The sequence below is a fragment of the Gobio gobio genome, assembly GCF_949357685.1.
Source record: "Gobio gobio genome assembly, chromosome: 9".
Classification (NCBI taxonomy): Eukaryota; Metazoa; Chordata; class Actinopteri; order Cypriniformes; family Gobionidae; genus Gobio; species Gobio gobio.
Window position 1 is genome coordinate 28,740,927 of NC_137115.1, and position 20,646 is coordinate 28,761,572.

The 20,646-nt window shown below is 38.7% G+C and overlaps 1 protein-coding gene across 11 annotated transcripts in view; it reads left to right on the top strand.

Moving 5' to 3' along the window:
• The first annotated feature begins 961 nt into the window (after positions 1-961).
• Positions 962-20,646, top strand: part of ccpg1 (cell cycle progression 1) — a 49,629-nt gene continuing 29,944 nt past the window's right edge. For 4 of the 11 annotated variants that reach the window (XM_079824929.1, XM_079824931.1, XM_079824934.1 and 1 more), the window contains exons 1-5: positions 966-1,082; positions 4,113-4,183; positions 4,573-4,657; positions 5,041-5,129; positions 5,222-5,429. In XM_079824929.1, the coding sequence (XP_079681055.1) occupies positions 4,124-4,183; positions 4,573-4,657; positions 5,041-5,129; positions 5,222-5,429 (442 nt within the window). In that variant the 5' untranslated portion in view covers positions 966-1,082; positions 4,113-4,123. Of the gene's footprint in view, positions 1,083-1,414; positions 2,273-4,112; positions 4,184-4,572; positions 4,658-5,040; positions 5,130-5,221; positions 5,430-20,646 lie in introns of all 11 variants that reach the window. The other 7 variants (XM_079824935.1, XM_079824933.1, XM_079824927.1 and 4 more) reach the window with 7 other exon arrangements.

The following is a 20,646-nucleotide window of genomic DNA, read 5'->3' on the forward strand; positions in this document are numbered from 1 at the left end:
GAAATAATTCAATGTAGAAATAAATTAATGTGGAAAAATACAATTATACATAAATAAGGAAATAAAAGTAAATACTTGTTTATTTTAGTTTTTATTTTACATTTCTTTGTATATTTATGTATGTATTTATTTATTATTTTGTCAGCTTTGGAATTCCATAGGAACTCACTGAGGTCTGAAGTGGGACATTCAATTTGGGATATTCCCACATCCAACCGCGTCTGGAACGCAGCATATAACAAATCTCATTGCATGGATTCACATACTAATTTGTGGATGAGCAAAAAAATATTGTGACACACTCAAATATGCACTATTTTCACTGCAGCAACTAGCAAAAATGTGTGTATGCGTTTGTTAATTTGTGATTCGTAGAATAGGATTTGTGCACTTGCAGTGAAGAATAAAGAATTAAGGTCTAACTGTTGTGTAGTGTTTGTTGGAGAGAGAAAAAAATCTACACGTTTGCAACACCTAAACCTAGTTTTCTCTGTGGCTTCAAATGTATCGATAGATACACACGTGTGGCTATTCACTACAAATACAAGTTCCATTGTACAGGTGCTCAGTTTTGCTCCAAAAATACCTTCATATTATTTTGCAGAGAGAGAGAGTGGATGACTGCGTTTTAGTTACGTTTCTATGGCAATGACCGGTTACTTCAACTGCGCGTGCGCATAAATAAAAAGGAGTAAAAACTAACATGTCATCCTAAAACTAGATTTGTTCTGAAATTAAATTTAAACTAAGGAATCACTGTTAGTCAGATTAAGCTAACTAGCGACCACGCAAACAGATACGCTTAAAAAAATCACTCACAGGATACGTTAGCCCTGTCGCTAGAGGGAGTCATGGGAAATGTTGTTTTTAGAGTTCAAGAATGTTCAACACCACTGAGGGGATGGTTACATGTAAAACTACAACTCCCATGCTTCCTCTCGGCAGCCACCACCGTGTTGTTGCTCGAATGTTATGATGTTGATGCTTTGGCTCAGTTGGAGAGGCGTGACGTTTAATTGTAGATTTGCACAGAGGACATTTGCCTTCTTCCCTTCTCCCGCTGCAATTTACCTTTAAAACCGGTAAGGACAGCTAATAAGACACCTAATGCAGATTAAAGTCACCATGAAACTATAGCAGGACTGACAGATTAAAGCGCATTCATATTTTGTATTTTTGAGTCGGTGTTTGTCATTTTATCTGCTCATCTCTAAACTACAGCTGTTCAATTCACGTAGGGAATCAGATGTTGAGTTTTGGGCGTTGTTTGGATTCAAATATATTATAAGTCTAATTTTAGCGGTTTTATTTGCCTGAATTGTTCTGAAAAAAGACGGCTCACCGTTGTCATGTTAATCTACTTATCTATTTGTGTAATTTACGGGTTTAACCATAATGTCATACTACTTCACAGCCAAAGAACAGTTCTCTGCATCATACACCACCCATTTACTTCCTGTCAATCTAGGGTAAGTGGGTTCCCCAAGTATGATTATGCTCGTGTGAGGGAACTTTCCTAGAACTTAAAAACCAGCTTTTATGTGACCCTGGACCACAAAACAAGTCAATAAGGGTACAATTTTTGATATTTATACATCATCATACATAATTTGAAAGATTAATAAATAAACTTAAATAGGATAGATGAGAATCTGGAATCTGAGGGTGCAAAACATTTTTTTTAGATTTGTCCAAATGAAGTCCTTAGCCATGCATATTACTACTACTAATATTTTTTTTAAAATATATTTATGGTAGGACATTTACAAAATATATTCATGGAACATGATCTTTACTTAAAGGAACTGTATGTAAGAAATGTATTTCAATTAATCATAAAATGGCCCTGATATGTCACTAGACATTAAGAAATCATGTTAATTTCAAATATTTATATCACTGACAACGGTTGTCCGGCCAAGATATTGTCATTTTAAAAGTGAAGTTGCAGCCCTCAACTGATGTTGATGTTGACATGTTGTGTCATGCCTGAAGCGCCACCCTCCACCTGTCTACCAATCACGAAGTCAGTAGTGTTTCTGCATTCGGGTTGCCAGCTCTGCTCTAGTTACCACAGCTGCAGCTACAAACTTTTTGGATAAACAATGTCTAACTTTACGAAACCTAAACGACCTCGTTATGAATCAGAAAAACGGCGTGACAGTGTCCGAAATAAAACAAGGATTTGAGATGCCTTTGAAAGATAGAGATGGCTGAAAACGGAGAATAATTTGAAGACTGATGCCAACGTTGCTAATTTTCTCCTGGACAGGTAAGGTTCATCTATGTTTGGCTAACTTGTACTTAATGTAAATGGACATTTCAAATATTTATGACAGTCGAACAAAGATATGCATGTTCGTGCAAAGTAACGTTAGGTTAGCGCAGATGGAGGAGGTGGGTCATTGAATTGAAAAGGTAACGTTAAGGAATTGTTTGGTAAATAAAAACGGCGAGTCGTCATTGCTAACATTAGTAATGCATTATCAGAGCCCGTTTCTCTGTCATTATGCTGGGACGCTGAGGAAATCAACATTAGCACGCCTTTTATGGCAATGTGTAAACGTATTTGAGACAGTAGCCTAACGTTACCTCAGTAAAAATGATTCCTCATTCGTTCTTCGCATATATAGTGGACAAAACATGCTGCAAGTGGACCTGTATGACCATTGCTAATGTTATTTAGCTTTGCTGTAATTTTACTATAGTATTTTTTCATGTGGGAATGTACTGTCACATACGAGCGTTCATATTTACGATTATATTTGGCTAATCGCCATTAGTACCTTTTTGCGATTCATAATTACTTCACAAAACATCGCTCTTGAAGCATAAACATAATTAACAGAAAGAAAAAAATCTTACTGTGTACGACTCGTCACTTGCCATTGAAAGCTCCGTGTAACGTTAGCAGCCTACCTTCCTGCTGGATCCTGCAGCCTATCTGGCAACCTCGAGTCAGGGGAGGGGGAGAGGGGATACACCGCTCTACAGTAATTTGAAAGTGATTGCAGTACCAGTTGTGGCCACAGTCCTACATACAGCTCCTTTAATATCCAAATGAGTTTTGGCATAAAAGAAAAATCTGTAATTTTAACCCATACAATGTATTGTTGGCTATTTTCACAAATATACCGGTGGGACTTATAACTGGTTTTGTGGTCCAGGGTCACATACATGTTCTTGTATAAAGACCCCATTAATATTGTGAAAAATGTATATTCTAATGTGTAAATATTATTAGAAAGCTATATATTTTCTATTACGTTACATTGTTATTTTTCCACTCACCGTAGTACTGTAGATTTATTGAAATCACACTTTTTAGCAAATCATTTGTTTTTATATAAATAAATAAGAATGTATTTCAATATTTTAAATATTATAAAAATTTGGCTAGGGTTATAGTTAATGTAATCTTATATTTTATTATTTAATTTGTAATTTTTTTACACTGTTTTTCTCTGAATGTGCAACCCTTTTATACTCCCTTGTGGCAATATATGAAAACCCCTGATCTATAATACAAAAAACACCTAAATATCATGGATCAGATGCTTTTGCACACCATGTTTAGTAATTTTGTTTGGATGATGTTATATAGGCTATGCAATGGCTCCATTCTTCTGCTTTTTGGATGGTTAACAAACCAGAGTGTGCTATTTTTGTTGGCTCTTTCTGAAAAAACAAACCAGTGAAACGACCAGATGCTATTTACTCAGATCTGTGGTTTATAAAGACATAGTTCAACCCAAAATGAATTCTCACATTACCTGCATGTTGTTACAGAGTTTTCATTATTTCTAGCATTTCTACTAGTCTTGAAAATGCAGTGCCTCATGGGTTCAAAAGTATTTTGCATGAAGTTCAACCAGAATGCATCAGATTTCAGTTTACTGTCAGATCTACAGTTAAAAATGTGTGATTTTATTTAATTTGTTTATTTATTATGTAATTCTTGTTTATGGAGATCTCTATGTGCATGGCTTCTGCAAATGCAGAATAATCATTTACCAGTGACGGGGTCAACCTGACATTTATATATGAGCGTTCAGGTAGACGTCAATACAGAGGACAACAGCATAATTTGTGTGTTTACGTTTGTCTTCTAGCTGGTTGAGAGATGTCCGAAAGCTCCAGTGACACAGAGTCGTCCTGTGGATGGACGGTCATTAGTAATGAGGTGATTAATGTTTTATTGCTTGGTTCGTTACCCATAAGGTTTACCTCAAATCTGAGTATAAATTATTTTGGGGAGTTATCCTTTTATGAACCTCTACTTGGAAAATTGAATAAAGCCTCTCAAGAACACATTCAGATATATATACTTTTTTGATATATATATGTGTGTGTGTGTGTTGTGTGTGTTATAAATACATTATGTAATTTAAAAATATAATACAAAATAATACAAATATTGTGTTTTTCAGTTGTGTATTTTACTAATATTGCTGCTGCTGTCTTTTAATTGCCCCTTTTAGAAACCAATACAGCTGCTTTTTATTTTGTTTAATAAGCAACAATTTTGTACTTTTAACGTATAGTGATGTGTGTTTAATGTGTGTGTTACAGGGTTCAGACATTGAGACGCTGGGGACGGATAACTCTGGAGAGTGTGAGGATAGAGCCATTAGCCATGCTCGGGACATACCTGATGGTAAGGATGTCACCCTTTGTGTCATTCAAAATGAAAAATGAATGTGATGGCAGAAAAAGTAAACATGACTTTCGAGTGATTCGTTACAAACCTGCGCATATATGCTAAACACGCAAGCTCGAATGTGTGTGTGTGTGTGTGTGTGTGTGTGAAGTGCTAAAACAGACTGTGCTCACATGTTTTACAGGTTTTGTGGCATGACTTTTATGTTTCTTTTTGATTACAGCTCATTGTAGAATGTAGTATTATTGGCTGGTGTGTGTCAGAACCATGTGTGTCAGAACTCAAAAGCAAAAGGATGAATGTAATGAATGCAGTTCTTACTAACACATTCTAAACCAGGAGTGGTCAAACAAGTTTGAAATATTTGAACGTGTTTTCAGACGAGCATGGTGAGGAGAGTTTGGGAGAGACTCCTCTAGATCTCACACTGAGAGAGGAGACGACAACAGAGGCGGCACCTGCCCAAGAGGTGCGATTTATTCCAAAAATGTGTTCTTGTTCTGCAGAGAGGAATTCTTCAATAAGACAGCTTAAAGAAGGGGCTTTTATGTTTTCTTGCAGGCGGGAGATGATGTGGGTGGGGAAGAACATGTGATTCTTTGCTCCTCCAGTGAGAACTCTGACATCATAACCCTGCCAGACTCTTGTGAGGCAGAGATTGATGCATGGAAGGCGCCTGTTGTCAAGGAGGCAAAGGAAGCAGGAAGTGACGAGTTCTATCTCGGAAGCTCTTCGAGTAGCCAGTATACTTTTAGAGAGTCGGAGACAAGTGAGTGGAAAATGTTGTCAGTTAGAATGCTTGTGTTTAAATGCATGAATGCCACTGTAATGCCATAATTAGCAGTGGAATTATCATTAAGACTGACTTTACGAATTAAAGAAAAAAACATGGTAGAAAATAATTGGTATTATATTGATTAAGGGTGCTCCGATCAGGATTTTTGGGGCCGATTACTGATTACCAATCACTGAAAGCAGTATCGCCCGATACTGATTACAGACATCAATCACCGAAATAAATAATACTATATGATAAAGGTTTCAAATAGACAGAGTTTAGCAAAAGGCGGATTCGAACCGCAGGTCAGATTGCATACAAAACTTAGTGCCACGCACCTTACCCCTACACTATCACAACTGACAGACACTGATGGCCATTTCCCGGCTTTATAGAATGAACTTTTCAGGGCTCCAGACTAAATTTTGCGACTAAAATTTGAGAGTGTGCGACTGAATTTTACATCACCAGTAAATTGCCTGCTGTCAGTACTGGAGAAATTAAGAAAATACACTTATTATTTATAATTGATAGACGTTATATCTAGCAAATTCTATCTTTGCCAGCCGTTTCTATATGAGATTATATTAAACCATTTGTCCGTGATGCATTTTTGCTATTCACAATCCAGAAGAGAGAAAGCGAGCGAGCTACAGTGAACACAACACCACAGTCAGCTTAATGAGTGAGGATGGCCAAGAGAACTACACAAAAGTTTATTCTGCTTAAACTTTAGGGATGTGCTGTGATATTAATCTAATTAAATTTTCGATTTCGGCTTCCAAGGATTATAAAAAGATGATATGAGGTAAAACTATTCCTATAGCCGTGTTCTGTCGAGCATCCTTCCCTTCACAGCCTTGCGCAGTCATTTCTCCCTAAACCTAAACTTAACGTCAGAATCAGTGATTGTTGTAAACTGCATTCTCTACTGTTGCTAAACAGCGGGATGTGTTTGATAATAGAGCTATTAAATGCTCAATAATCCGCGCAAGAGGGTTTCCAACTTCAAGGCGGCTTATGTGTGTGTGCTGCGAAATGGACCGGCTTGCACTTTATATTTTAGGCTTCGTGTGCGCATTCAAACCATCAAATAAACAACAACGGGGGGAACCAAATGGATTACTTTTATAATGGATGGATGCTTCAAATTTTGGGCTGCCATTCACTGCCATTATAAAGCTTGGATTAGCCAGTACATTTTTAAATGTAACTCTGATTGTATTCATCTGAAAGAAGAAACTCATACACCTAGGATGCCTCGAGGGTAAATCATGGGGTTATTTTCATTTTTGGGTGAACTATACCTTTAAAATGAAAGGTGAAATATTGACAGTTAGCGGTTGAAATGGGTGCTGCAGTCCAAATTCAAAATATTGGATTTTGTAGTAGTGCTGGGCGGTATGACCAAAATTTTTCTAAATTATATCGGTTTCACGGTATATGACGGTATTTTTTCCGCCTATGCATGACCGGGTGTTAACCACATTTTCTACTGATTGAGAGAGGAAGATTGACTAGAATGCCCTATTTTACTGTCATGACGGGTGAATATTGTAGAAAAATTCCACACTAGAGTTAATACAGGTTTGCAAAGCCCCAAATGATGCTATGGAGAGACAACCAATAAAACACAGGCCTGCAACACACTCATTACAGGCACATGAATATTAAAATATGACCACAGAGAGAGAAAAAAACAGAGTTGAGGGCACCTTAAGCATTTTAAAAATCTTGTTGTTATAAAAATCCTATATAACCACAAACTGCCAAAACGAGGGAGAAACGCGGATATTTGCAATACATTTAAGAACACTCTCTGAACAAATGACACATCAGTTTAACACAGAAAGAATAAAGCAGTTACTTTTTTGCCCATTCTTCTTTGAATTGTCAATTTATTTATTATCTTACATCATTCATTGTCTTTTGTATAGCAGAATAATCCATCGTGTCATCTCGGTCGTGATCAGACATATGGTTCAGTGTAGCCAAATCAGTGCACATTTCATTTGAAGAAGACGTGATGAAATATGTACGCATACACGCTTCGGGTTCACGTTTAGAGCACTAGAGTATATGAAATATGTCAATAAAAAACTTAAACCCGCTCGCTCCGGTCTATATCTGATATATGATCTAGAGGTCTGCGCGGGACTGTTTTTTAAATCCCACTCCCGCTGGGGTTATATTCCGCACCCACCCATTCCCGATATATACAGTGAGGAAAATAAGTATTTGAACACCCTGCTATTTTGCAAGTTCTCCCACTTAGAAATCATGGAGGGGTCTGAAATTGTCATTGTAGGTGGATGTCCACTGTAAGAGACATAATCTAAAAAAAAAATCCAGAAATCACAATGTATGATTTTTTAACTATTTATTTGTATGATACAGCTGCAAATAAGTATTTGAACACCTGAGAAAATCAATGTTAATATTTGGTACAGTAGCCTTTGTTTGCAATTACAGAGGTCAAACGTTTCCTGTAGTTTTTCACCAGGTTTGCACACACTAGTGATGGAAATTTCGATTCTTTCAAGAGATTCGTTCATTTTCAGTTCGTTCATCAAAATGATTTGTTCAGATTCGTTCACTGATTCGTTCAGTGACCATTTTTTTATATTACATAAATATCCCAGCAGGTGGCAAAAAGAGTGTCTTATGCGTTATTTCTTAAGTCAACGAACGTATTTACTTACAAAAAAAATTATTTGGCTTTATTAAAATGTGTGCATAATCTACTCATTAAATAAAATAAGTCTAAATAAGTGGTTCAGATGACCAAAGCACAAGGTTTTCTTGCATGATTAACATTTAATTGTTTGGTCAGACATTTACACATTCATTTATCTGGGATTATGGTAAACGAACGTGGATTTATAAACAAGCGTAGCCTAATACTGCGCTTTGCAGCCATCTGCTCTCTGCTTATTGCTGAACGAGACTGACTGATTCACATGCTAAATGACCGACATCCATTTCCACGAACGAGATGTAGCAGTTCGTTCAATTTGTTCACGAACGAGATCTCTCTCTCTCTCGTTCAGTGATGGGCGTGTTTGTTCAGTATCGTTGGTGGTTCAATTAGTTCATGAACCAGATGTAAGGCTTGTTCGACTTCACCCCGCGATGCACAGACCGATCGGCGGCTGACTTGAAGCAGTGCATGCCGGTTAGAAATTTTTTCCAACTTGAGGCAGCGCCGACGCCACGTGACAGTGACGTATGTCAACAAAGTGCGCGAGAGCGATTCAAGAGCAGCCGGCTAACACAGCCGGTGCAGTTTCTCCAGGGTGGCTGCACGAGGCTGCATGGACTCTGATGACGACACAGCTGTTCCTCGATTGGCCAGATTCACCGCATGACAGCGATCACGTGTCTTTCGTGTTTATTCTAAAACCTTCAGCTCCACTAATGCGTACAAATCTGTTTTTTATAACAGTAAAACCTCCTTTCACGTAGTCGCGATGTTATGTTGTCATGTTTATCAAAATAAAACTGATAAAAAAATGTAGACCCCACTTCATTGATAGTGTAGGCTTATATGTTGAACTTTATTCTTGTACAAACACACGCTGTATTAAGCAGTACATGAAGTATTATATGACAATAATGTCTCTGAAACATCTGTGTATTGCAAAATATTGCATTTATTTCACTTCAGCTGATGAAGTATGCAAACACAGCGCAAGCGTCACTGCGGGAAGCAGAAAGTGTCCGACTTTACGTCTCCGTTTGCAGCTCCTCCCCGCCTGCACGCGGCTGCTCTCGCTGATCAGTTGCATCCAGCTGCAGCCGATGTCGAACACACCTGTAGCCTACCAGTTTGTTCGATTCGTTCACGAACGAGCAACTCGGTCAGTGATGGACGTGTTCGTTACCTCCAATAATATCGCATTTTTTATTTGTTTTACAGTTTTTGGAGAATTGCATGACATGACTCAAACGTAATGAAGTAATTTTTATTAATTTTATAAAACAACAACAACAATGAAAATAAATAATACAAACACATCAGTCCTTAAGTAGGCTAATCTAACCATCAGCCTGCATTATTACACTGTTTTCATTAAAATGGTAAAGTGTAAATGTCTTTCTTTGCTGCATATATGCCTAACTACACAAGCCGAGCTCTACATGTTCGCTATCAGTATCGTTCAATAGCTGGTTCATTTCGTTCACGAACGAAATACAGTTCGTTCACGAACAAGTCGAGAAGGAGATCAGTCTTTGGTTCAGAGTCAGACTCAAAAGCATCTCGGTCAGTAAAAGGCGTATTCGTTCACTGAATTCAACAAGAAAAAAAGACGTTCAAAAAGAACGATTCGTTCACGAACGTAACATCACTAGCACACACTGCAGGAGGGATTTTGGCCCACTCCTCCGCACAGATCTTCTCTAGATCAGTTAGGTGTCTGGCCTGTCGCTGAGAAACACGGAGTTTGAGCTCCCTCCAAAGATTCTCTATTGGGTTTAGGTCTGGAGACTGGCTAGGCCATGCCAGAACCTTGATATGCTTCTTACAGAGCCACTCCTTGGTTATCCTGGCTGTGTGCTTCGGGTCATTGTCATGTTGGAAGACCCAGCCTCGACCCATCTTCAATGCTCTAACTGAGGGAAGGAGGTTGTTCCCCAAAATCTTGCAATACATGGCCCCGGTCATCCTCTCCTTAATACACTGCAGTCGCCCTGTCCCATGTGCAGAAAAACACCCCCAAAGCATGATGCTACCACCCCCATGCTTCACAGTAGGGATGGTGTTCTTGGGATGGTACTCATCATTCTTCTTCCTCCAAACACGTTTAGTGGAATTATGACCAAAAAGTTCTATTTTGGTCTCATCTGACCACATGACTTTCTCCCATGACTCCTCTGGATCATCCAAATGGTCATTGGCAAACTTAAGACGGGCCTGGACATGTGCTGGTGTAAAGGGTAACTTCAGTGATTTAGCATTAAAGGGTTAGTTCACCCAAAAATGAAATTTCTGTCATTAATTACTTACTCTCATGTCGTTCGACACCCGTAAGACCTCCGTTCATCTTCGGAACAGAAATGAAGATATTTTAGTTGAAATCTGGTGGCTCTGAAAGGCCTCCATTGGCACAATGGCACTTTACACTCTCAAGACCCTTAAAAGGTACTAAAGACGTCGTTACAAAGTCCATCTCACTACAGTGGTTCTAAAATAACTTTATGAATCGGCGAGAATAGTTTTTGTGCGCAAAAAAACCCATGATCATGATTCGGATCGCGTGTCAAACTGCCAAACTGCCAAACTGCTGAAATTTGGCGATTCAAACCGCTGATTCGACTCGCTGATTCATAACGCTTCAATGCTTCATGATGCCTTGTTTTGAAATCGTCATCACTATGTAAGTCGTTATTTAAGGGTTTTTTTCGCACAAAAACTATTCTCGCCGATTCATAAAGTTATTTTAGAACCACTGTAGTGAGATGGACTTTGTAACGACGTCTTTAGGACCTTTTAAGGGTCTTGAGAGTGTAAAGTGCAATTGTGCCAATGGAGGCCTTTCAGAGCCATCAGATTTCAACTAAAATATCTTAATTTCTGTTCCGAAGATGAACGGAGGTCTTACGGGTGTCGAACGACATGAGGGTAAGTAATTAATGACAGAATTTTCATTTTTGGGTGAACTAACCCTTTAAGCTTTGTATTAGGGATGCACCGAAATGAAAATTCTTGGCCGAAACCGAAAACCGAAAAAGAGGAAACCAAGGCCGAAAACCGAAACACCGAAAGAAATGATGCCAATTATTAGTACCATTGCATTTATGGCTATGACTGTGTACTAACTTTACTAAAATCAAGGCATTGCAATTGCATAAATTAATATTAAAGTTTCAAAGAATAAATCAATTACAAATTATGCCAATATTTATTTAGCACATTGCAACAATGCACAGTATAAAATAAAATTCAAACTAAAATGTTTAACTTGACCCCACTCATTTGTACATTAAATAATAATGTACAGGCCTACAGAAAGGTTTTAAAATTAAATGTTCTCTCATAAAAACAAAGTGCATTTAGGTCTAGTGCATTTTAAATTTTTCTCTGTAGGACTACTACAAGAAAGTGCATTCAGAACAGGTGCATTAGGTCTAATAATCAACACTCAAATAACATAGTACGCAAACATGTAAACTTTACATAAGGCAGTTTTTGCAATAACTTCTAAATCTGATTATAAAATAGTTTTTTATCCAATTCGTTGTTGAAATATAATCATTTATACACAGTGTCTGTCATTTTCATGACAGGTTTATTTAACATGCATGAAATAATCAAGATATCATTAACAGGTTAAGTAGAATATAATGAATATAACGGCTAATATAGGTCATATATTTAGTGAAAGATTTGATTTACTTTAGTGAATACAATTCTGTGGACACTGAATGACTGCCTGAGGTAAATGTGATGCTAAAGTTACATGACATTTGTTTGGTTTACAGCAGTTATATTGACGTCTTTTCGCCGTTGAAACACTGATTGAGCGATTACACCACATATGATACGTGACAGTAAGTTGTAATGTATCCTCAACACACCTTAGATGTTCATTCATGTTTATTCTTAAGGAAGAGATGATCGATCGCGCTCACAGACGATCGCGTTCACGCGCGAGCGCCGCCGCTTGAACTGTGATGTGATCAGTGATGCCACATTAAAGAGTCAAAACGGCATTTATCGTTTGAATTTCGTGATGCATGTTGATCGATGTTGGTGTGGGAACTCGGATTGAAGTGTGTTCCGCGCTTAAAACATGCCCACTGTTAAAGATTGCATTCGGAAACCGTTGGGTTTCACAGTGAAGTCTGGTCCTCTTCTCATCAAGAACATGAGCTGCTGCACTACAGCTGCACTGAACACCAGCTCTCGCTGGAGCAGACGTGGGTGTTTCTCAGATATACTGAAATACGTCCACACCGCAGACATGTTGCTTCAGACAAGCACGTGCAGGTCGCGGTTTCTGTTTGCGTCATCACAACATTTCGGCCATGTTGTTTTGGTGATAAAAGTCTTTCGGCCGAAAACCGAAAATGCACTTTTGGGCCATTTTCGGCCGAAAATCTTCGGTGGCCGAATATTCGGTGCATCCCTACTTTGTATTTAAACTGGGTCATTTATGTAGTAGAAATGTGAAATTATTTTGAATTTGGTGCCTTCTAGACAGAGAAAAGACAGAAAATGTATTTTTGTCTCATGTGGATGAAAGACAACAACTCCCAGAATGCACTTGCTTCGCTGCCCTACTCCGTACACCGTCGTTTTGATCTTCATAGTAATACAATCATTTCGTTCAGTTAGAGAATAAAAACTGAACGCGTGTTTTCAATAAAGTGTGAGTGAGCCGAACGAAAGTCACATCACAGATGCAGCAGTGTCAGATTTCCTTCATCACGAAGAGCTGAGGTTACGTTAAGCGCCAGTCTGGCACATTTTCAGATCGCATATGGAAGCTAAATTATCACAGGAATTCATTGAAAAGTTGAAACACTCACTTTACTCTGCACCGCGCTCCGTTATTATGAATGTCCGTTCGGCCGTCTGTGTCTTTCTTTCTGTGAGTGAGATTTCTCCCCTATGGGTGGGTTGATAACATGCGGAACAGCTCCATCTAGTGACTGTAGTCTTTGCCTCTGGCCAAAAAATCCTCAGATGACGCAAAATTACCATATTTGCGTCATCGGAGGAATTTTTCCAGAAATAAAATGCATAATTCTCTCATCTCAGGGGGATATGAGGGGGGAAAGTACCATAATTTGAATATACTACCGGGTTTCTACTGATACAAAGCCTAATGCTAAACCACTGAAGTGACCCTTTAAGCAGTGGAACCTTCCGTGCCATGCATGATTTCAAACCATGACGTCTTAGTGTATAACCAACAGTAACCTTGGAAATGGTGGTCCCAGCTCTTTTCAGGTCATTGACCAGCTCCTCCCGTGTAGTTCTGGGCTGATTTCTCACCTTTCTTAGGATCATTGAGACCCCACGAGGTGAGATCTTGCATGGAGCCCCAGTCCGAGGGAGATTGACAGTCATGTTTAGCTTCTTCCATTTTCTAATGATTTCTCCAACAGTGGACCTTTTTTCACCAAGCTGCTTGGGAATTTCCCCGTAGCCCTTTCCAGCCTTGTGGAGGTGTACAATTTTGTCTCTAGTGTCTTTGGACAGGTCTTTGATCTTGGCCATGTTAGTAGTTGGATTCTTACTGATTGTATGGGGTGGACAGCTGTCTTAATGCAGCTTACGACCTCAAAAAGGTGCATCTAATTTAGGATAATAAATGGAGTGGAGGTGGACATTTTAAAGGCAGACTAACAGGTCTTTGAGGGTCAGAATTCTAGCTGATAGACAGGTGTTCAAATACTTATTTGCAGCTGTATCATACAAATAAATAGTTAAAAAATCATACATTGTGATTTCTCGATTTTTTTTTTTAGATTATGTCTCTCACAGTGGACATGCACCTACGATGACAATTTCAGACCCCTCCATGATTTCTAAGTGGGAGAACTTGCAAAATAGCAGGGTGTTCAAATACTTATTTTCCTCACTGTATACACTCTTTGTTCGCCCGCTGTCTGCTTAGAATAATTTTCTTCCCAACCCGACCATCCCGCTAAATTTAGATCTCGTTTCTAGAATTTCACATTTAAATTTCCACGGAGAAAATAAAAATGTAGTCTGCACAAAAATTGTGTTTATTATTTTATTCGCCTTGACAAGATACAAAATGGAACATTTCGCTGCCAACAGGAAAAAATGTCACAGAGAAAAAATAAATAAAAATGTACAAAAATTGAAGCCTATTTGTTATTTTTATTCATATTGACTGATGAAGGTTTCAATACCGAACGTCTTTCCTCCAAAATCTGACCGCAAAGGCTGAATGCTCTCTCGGAAGGTGTACTCGTGGCCGGGATGCAGAGGACATATCTTGCAAGGTTGCTCAGAGCAGGAAACTGGGACTGATGTGAATTCCACCACTGCAAAACTTTTTGTTGACTTGATAGTTCAAGTTTCATGGTCCTGTACTCCTGAATCTGAATATCTAGTGATTTCGATCCAACTGATTCTTCATTGTCCTCCCAATCTGAAAATTTAGAGAGAACAGGCCTTTTGGCAGGTGTTGGCTCAACATCCTCACCATGGGTATCAAACTTTAAATCTTCGATTATCTCCTTGACATCCTGTATCACCTCCTGACGCCCTCTTTCATCCAACATTTTCAAACTTCGCAGATTTGGCGTCAGAAAGGTTGCTATTCTATAAAGCATGTGAACCTAATTTGGCAAAGTGCTATCTGTTGACAGTAGTTCTTTCAGCCGTTTCACACAGACTATTGCGATTTCAGAGAGTAGAGGGCGTTTTGTGGCTGATGTACAGTGCTCAATTAATCGCACAGACCACGGAAGAACTAGTGAGGAACTTGGAGTTGTGTTGTCGGTTTCCAAGTTGTCAATTGCCTCTTTGAAGGGTTTTAGGAATGCTACTAGTAACTTGAGCGTGCTGGCCAGGGCTCCAGACTAACTTTTTTCACTAGGAGCACAGTGGCCCCCAACTGAAAATTTTAGGGGCGCACACCGTAAATCAACATGCTAACCAAATCTACTAATTTCCACTGTATTACTTATAGGGATCGGTATCGTTAAGGTTTTAATGGTATTACTACTCTTACCGATACTGCTTATCGATCCGGTACTTTAACAGTATTCTTACCGGTTCTTTTTATTATACTTTATTTATTTTTTTATAATAAAAAAAACTAAACATAATTAAGAACATAATTAACATGGCTTTATAATCTGAAAAGTAAAATATCTATAGCAAAAGAAATCGCAAAGTTTGAACAAAAATATAAAACATCTATTTGTAAATGGACCAGTGTGCAGGCATTCAGAAGGTCTGCTAACATTAATATTACAGTAAAGAACACACCTACAAATAAATCTAATAAAGTAATGAAATGTAAAATAACACTGCATAGTTTTCACTGTATAAATTGATAGATTAATGCTTATAAAAGCTAAAGTTATTAATTCAAGAGATGTGAATATTTTCTATTTGCCTTTTGTTCGATTCGAATTAATGGGTCAATCGTCAGCAGGTTTATTAGACGCTGCCCCTTTAAGACCGATCGAATGTAGAACTAAAAAAATCCTCCTATTTCTCCAAACTATTTACGCCCATTTAAGATATAAACTATTAAAATAACTACTCTCCAATCCGGTCATTTTGACACCGGCTATTTGTTGTTTATTTGATGGTTTAGACGTGCACACGAAGCCTAAAATATTAAGTGCAAGTCGGTCCATTTCGCAGCACACACGCCGCCTTGAAGTTGGAAACAGCAGGGATTATTGTGCATTTAATAGCTCTTTATTATCAAACGCATCCCGCAGTTTAGCAACAGTAGAGACTGCAGTTTACAACAATCACTGAATCTGACGTTTAGTTTAGGTTTAAGGAGAAATGACAGCCCAAGGCTGTGAAGGATGTCGCGCTCGACTGAACACAGCTATAGTTTTACCTCATATCATCTTTTTATAATTCTTGGAAGCCAAAATCGAAAATAAAATTAGATTAATATCACAGCACATCCCTAAAGTTTAAGCAGACTAAACTTTTGTTTAGTTCTCTTGGCCATCGTCACTCATTAAGCTGACTGACGTGTGTGTTCGCTGTAGCTCCACGTGAGTTTGCCCGCTTTCTCTCTCTTCTGGATTGCGAATGGCAAAAATGCATCACGGACAAATGGTTTAATATTATCTCATATAGAAACGGCTGGCAAAGATAGAATTTGCCAGACATAACGTCTATCAATTATAATTAGTAAGTGTATTTTCTTAATTTCTCCAGTACCGACAGCAGGCAAATTTACTGGTCGCACATGTGCTACTGGATGTAAAATTCAGTCGCACACTCTCAAATTTTAGTCGCAAAATGCGACCATTTAGTCGCACTCTGGAGCCCTGCTGGCGTTGATGCGTATTGTTGTGAACTTCTGTTGTTTCTTGAAGTAGAGACCAGGAGACGTCGGGATCAAAACAGAAGTGATTCTTTTAATGAGAACTCTCTGTGCTGCAGGTCGTCCGAAAACAGTATGATTTAACAGTATACCTGATAGGTTATATACATTCCAAAGGGGGAGGGGTTATACAGCAGAGGAGGGGACACTCTGAACAATACAATGCAAATGTTGTATAGGTAAAAAGGACACACCCTACATAACTGTGTCTCTCGTCCAGATTCAATCAGCGTAACAGCATCTATGCATTTGAATGGCACTAATCCAATCACTCAGGCAGTATTGCTCTAAACTTGTCATGGTAAATAGTCAGGAAAATGCATAAAGACAAAAGACTTAATGTCTCAACCACTTACACAGCCTGACGTAATCTCCTTAGCCTCAAGTTTACTTCAAAATGTAAAACACAAATATAGATATTGTTTTCAGTTATATTCTATTACATTGGAACCTAGATATAACCAGAGCCCGTCTACGGAGAGCCTGCCCACTCCCTATTAAGCCCTGTTGTACAGAATTTTGGTTGTAGTACCACCAGAGTTCCACTGGGGGCGATCGCCATGAGTGCAAAATGAATGGAAGTCAATGGGGCTTGACGGCTAAATTTGTCTCTTTCACCCGATTACCGTTGAGAAATCTCAGAAATGATTGTAGATTTTGCAAGTTCAACATGGGTTTTAGGTCGAAAGTTGAATGAACGAGTACTTATGTCCTTTTGATTTCTTACAGGTTGAGTTGTTGTTGTCCATAACACGCTAGCATTCTGCTAATGAACGCTGATTGGTCAGTGAAGGACTGATTACGACCAGAGATCCCGCTTGATGGCATCGTGTCATCTGAAGCGGGACCAGAAACAAACAAAACAAAAACTCTTCTAGCATGTGTATTTACCTGTGTCAGCTGTGTTGTCGATGCCTCGAGAGAAAAGAAAGTGCAGAGCGCGAAAGCACCAGAGCGACTGAAGGATTGCCGTTAAGCAGTATCTCTGGTCGTACATGTGTATGACGTCATTGACACTTTAAAAGACTTTTTAAAGCAAATAAGTGACTCTAAAAAATCTAACACCCAGCAATGTGTAATTTATTTGCATTTCCTTTCGAATACAACATTCAAATTACTAGATAAAAAATTATATCCTGAGAAAAGTGGATTTTTATTGGTATAGCGCCATAGACCTCCATTCATTCTGCACTCGTCCTGTGAGCGCCCTCATATGGAATCAGAGAGGAACTGCAACCAGTTCAGAAGCCGGAAGTTCAGTGAGAGTGAAACTTCTCGCCATATTAGACATTCTCTGATATAACAATGTATAAATTTGTAATCTTACAGTATGATCTTGTGATGATTATTGCTCTCAGTCAGCACAGATGCGATGTCTTCGTACGTTCCAATACAGAATTCAGCATGTCAAAATTCCACCGTGTCTCTACGAATTGTTTCACTGACCTTTTTAGCTTGGCCTGCTGTCCTGAGTGTTTGAAATATGTGACCAACTTTTTAACATCAGTTAAGGCCAATTTATACTTCTGCGTCGGACCTACGCCATAGGCTGTGTGATGCGCGTGTACCCTACGCCGTACCCTGACTCGCACCTCTCCAAAAATGTAACAACGCGTCAATTCTACGCGGATCGCAAGCGCTGTGATTGGTCTGCCAGAACCCTTCCCTCAGGTCAATAAATAAATAAAAAATCCGCCTTAGGAGTGTGTGTCCAGAAATGGGATGATAGTTCATTACATCTGCTATAACACAATATTTTGTAGTCCAGCGATTTTTTTATGCTAGTAAATAAATACATAGATCCGCTGAGTATAGTTTATTTATTTTCTCATTAAAACCAAAGATGTTAATCAGTGATTGCATATCAAGAACAGGGACACATTAGGGTACATTTCGTGAATGAAGTCCCTGCAACAGCAATCGATTGCTCGAGCCACCGCTAGTGAAAACAGCGGCCATGAGCTCTGCATGATTTCACAAACGCATTCCAGCGCCAGATCACCTTATTTAACTTTACTAATCAACTAGAGATGCTTAATTTGTATTAGATACAACAACTCAAGCTGCAAGAAAAGCCGCTCTCTCACTGCTGCTGATATTCCGACATGAATGTACACATTCTACTCAACAAGCTGCTTCTTCTTCGGCTGTTGTCTTGATTACACCAACATGCCCGAGGACACTGCCTACTAGCGTCTGCATGTGTAAGTGCACATTGACACGGACAACAGCGTAGAAGTATAAATGCTCACGACGGCGTCGGCTACGCGCGTAGCATATGGCGTACACTACGGCGTACACTCGACGCAGAAGTATTAATTGGCCTTTAGAAGCCCAGCGATCTCTGGAGACATTTCCATTACGGCAGGACCAAACGCACTGGACAGAGTCACGTTTAGTATGTGCGCTGTGCAGTTTAGTCTCGTGAATCCTCGTAAGGCACTGATCATGTTGGCTCCACGATCTGTGACAAAAACAAAAACAAAATCTTTCTGCCCATTTCTGTCGCATCAATGCCAAATATTAGGTGCATTCAAATATTTTCACTTTGAGGTCTTTGAGGTGCTGGGGTCAAAAGGGACAGCAAAAAGCACTCTTGAATGTAGCTCAGATTGCTCATTAACGTAATGGATGGTTGCCGGCAAAAAAGACGTTTTGCGATAAGTTTCTGTCCATATGTCTGTGGTAATTGCACATCCGAATTTGTGTATTACTGCAGTGATTTCGTCAACAACATGTCTATGCAGACTCTGAGCCCTCGTTTCAATATTTCTTGATACTGTTGTTGGATGTGGAAGTATCTCACTGACATTAAACTTTTCCGATTTTTGCTGCTGTGTCGACCAATTGTTTGGCCAGCTGATTAAAACCTGTTCCGGACACAGTATCATACGGTCGAATGTCTTGGCAAACAAATGCAACATATTTTTCTGTGGTCTCTTTTTTAAACTGCTCTGGCCTAGACTTTGTAAATGTCAGTTTAGTTTGACCCTTTGTGATGATGCATGAGTGCCGCCTTAAACTCGAGGTTCCAGTCTTGTGACTGCTGAACGGGAACACTTTTAGGCATTTATCACTAGAGGTCAACCGATAGTGGATTTTACCGATAGCGATAACTAGGTTGGACCGCACTTGCCGATAACCGATTAATCGACCGATAGTTTTTTAAATGGATACTGGATAAAAAAAACATAATTAAAACAGTGCTGAACTTTGAAAATGTGCTAAATTAAAAACATATACATATGAATATTAAAATGAGAAGTTTTTACATAAATTCTTCAGAAAATATTTTAAACATTAAAATATTACAGGTCAAATTTGTTTCTTTACCTATAACCTAGAAACATGCATGCACATTTCATAGGTAACACTATGCAAGTCCCTATGCAACAAGGATGTATTAGCTTACATGAACTATAAGCGTTATGCATACATTTTTACAGCATGTATTAATATGACCAATATTGTACCTTGATCATTCATGTTAGTTCATAGTGCATTAACCAAGGTTACCAGATAAAAATTAAAACAATTTAATGTTAAAATTAACATACTAACGATAAACAATACTTCCACAGCATTTATTAACCTTAGTCAATGTTACAAATGGAATCTTATTGTAGTGTTACCATTTCATACAAATCCAAACAGTCTGCTTTTTTAGAAGGCGATTATCTAATAAATAAAAAAAACGCATTTCTGCTTTGTTTATGTTTCTGTCGGCAGCATAATGATACAGTTTGCTTTCTCACATCACTAATTTTATATATGCAACATTTGGGTCGAACTTGCGTGTGTTTTTATCACAATGTTTTAACTGCAAGAGGTACTGCTATTAGCGTCCTCTCAGCCTCGTCGACAAACATACACACTGCTGTTCTTTACCTGTGAATGCAGCATCTAGTCAAGAAATGTATTACTTTATAATTATTTGACAACAAGTACTGTAGTGTTCTGTATTCATACCGTTTCACTGGCGTGTTTTAAACATCTGATGTGTCAGCGCTATCTGTGCAGCGTGTGCTCTCGGTTCAGCGTGCAGCCTCACGTGGTAATGTAAACAACACACGTTAGTTTTTTTTCTCGCCTCTAGAGGCCGCTCTCGTGCTATATAAATGCCAACAGACCCTTCTCAGTGC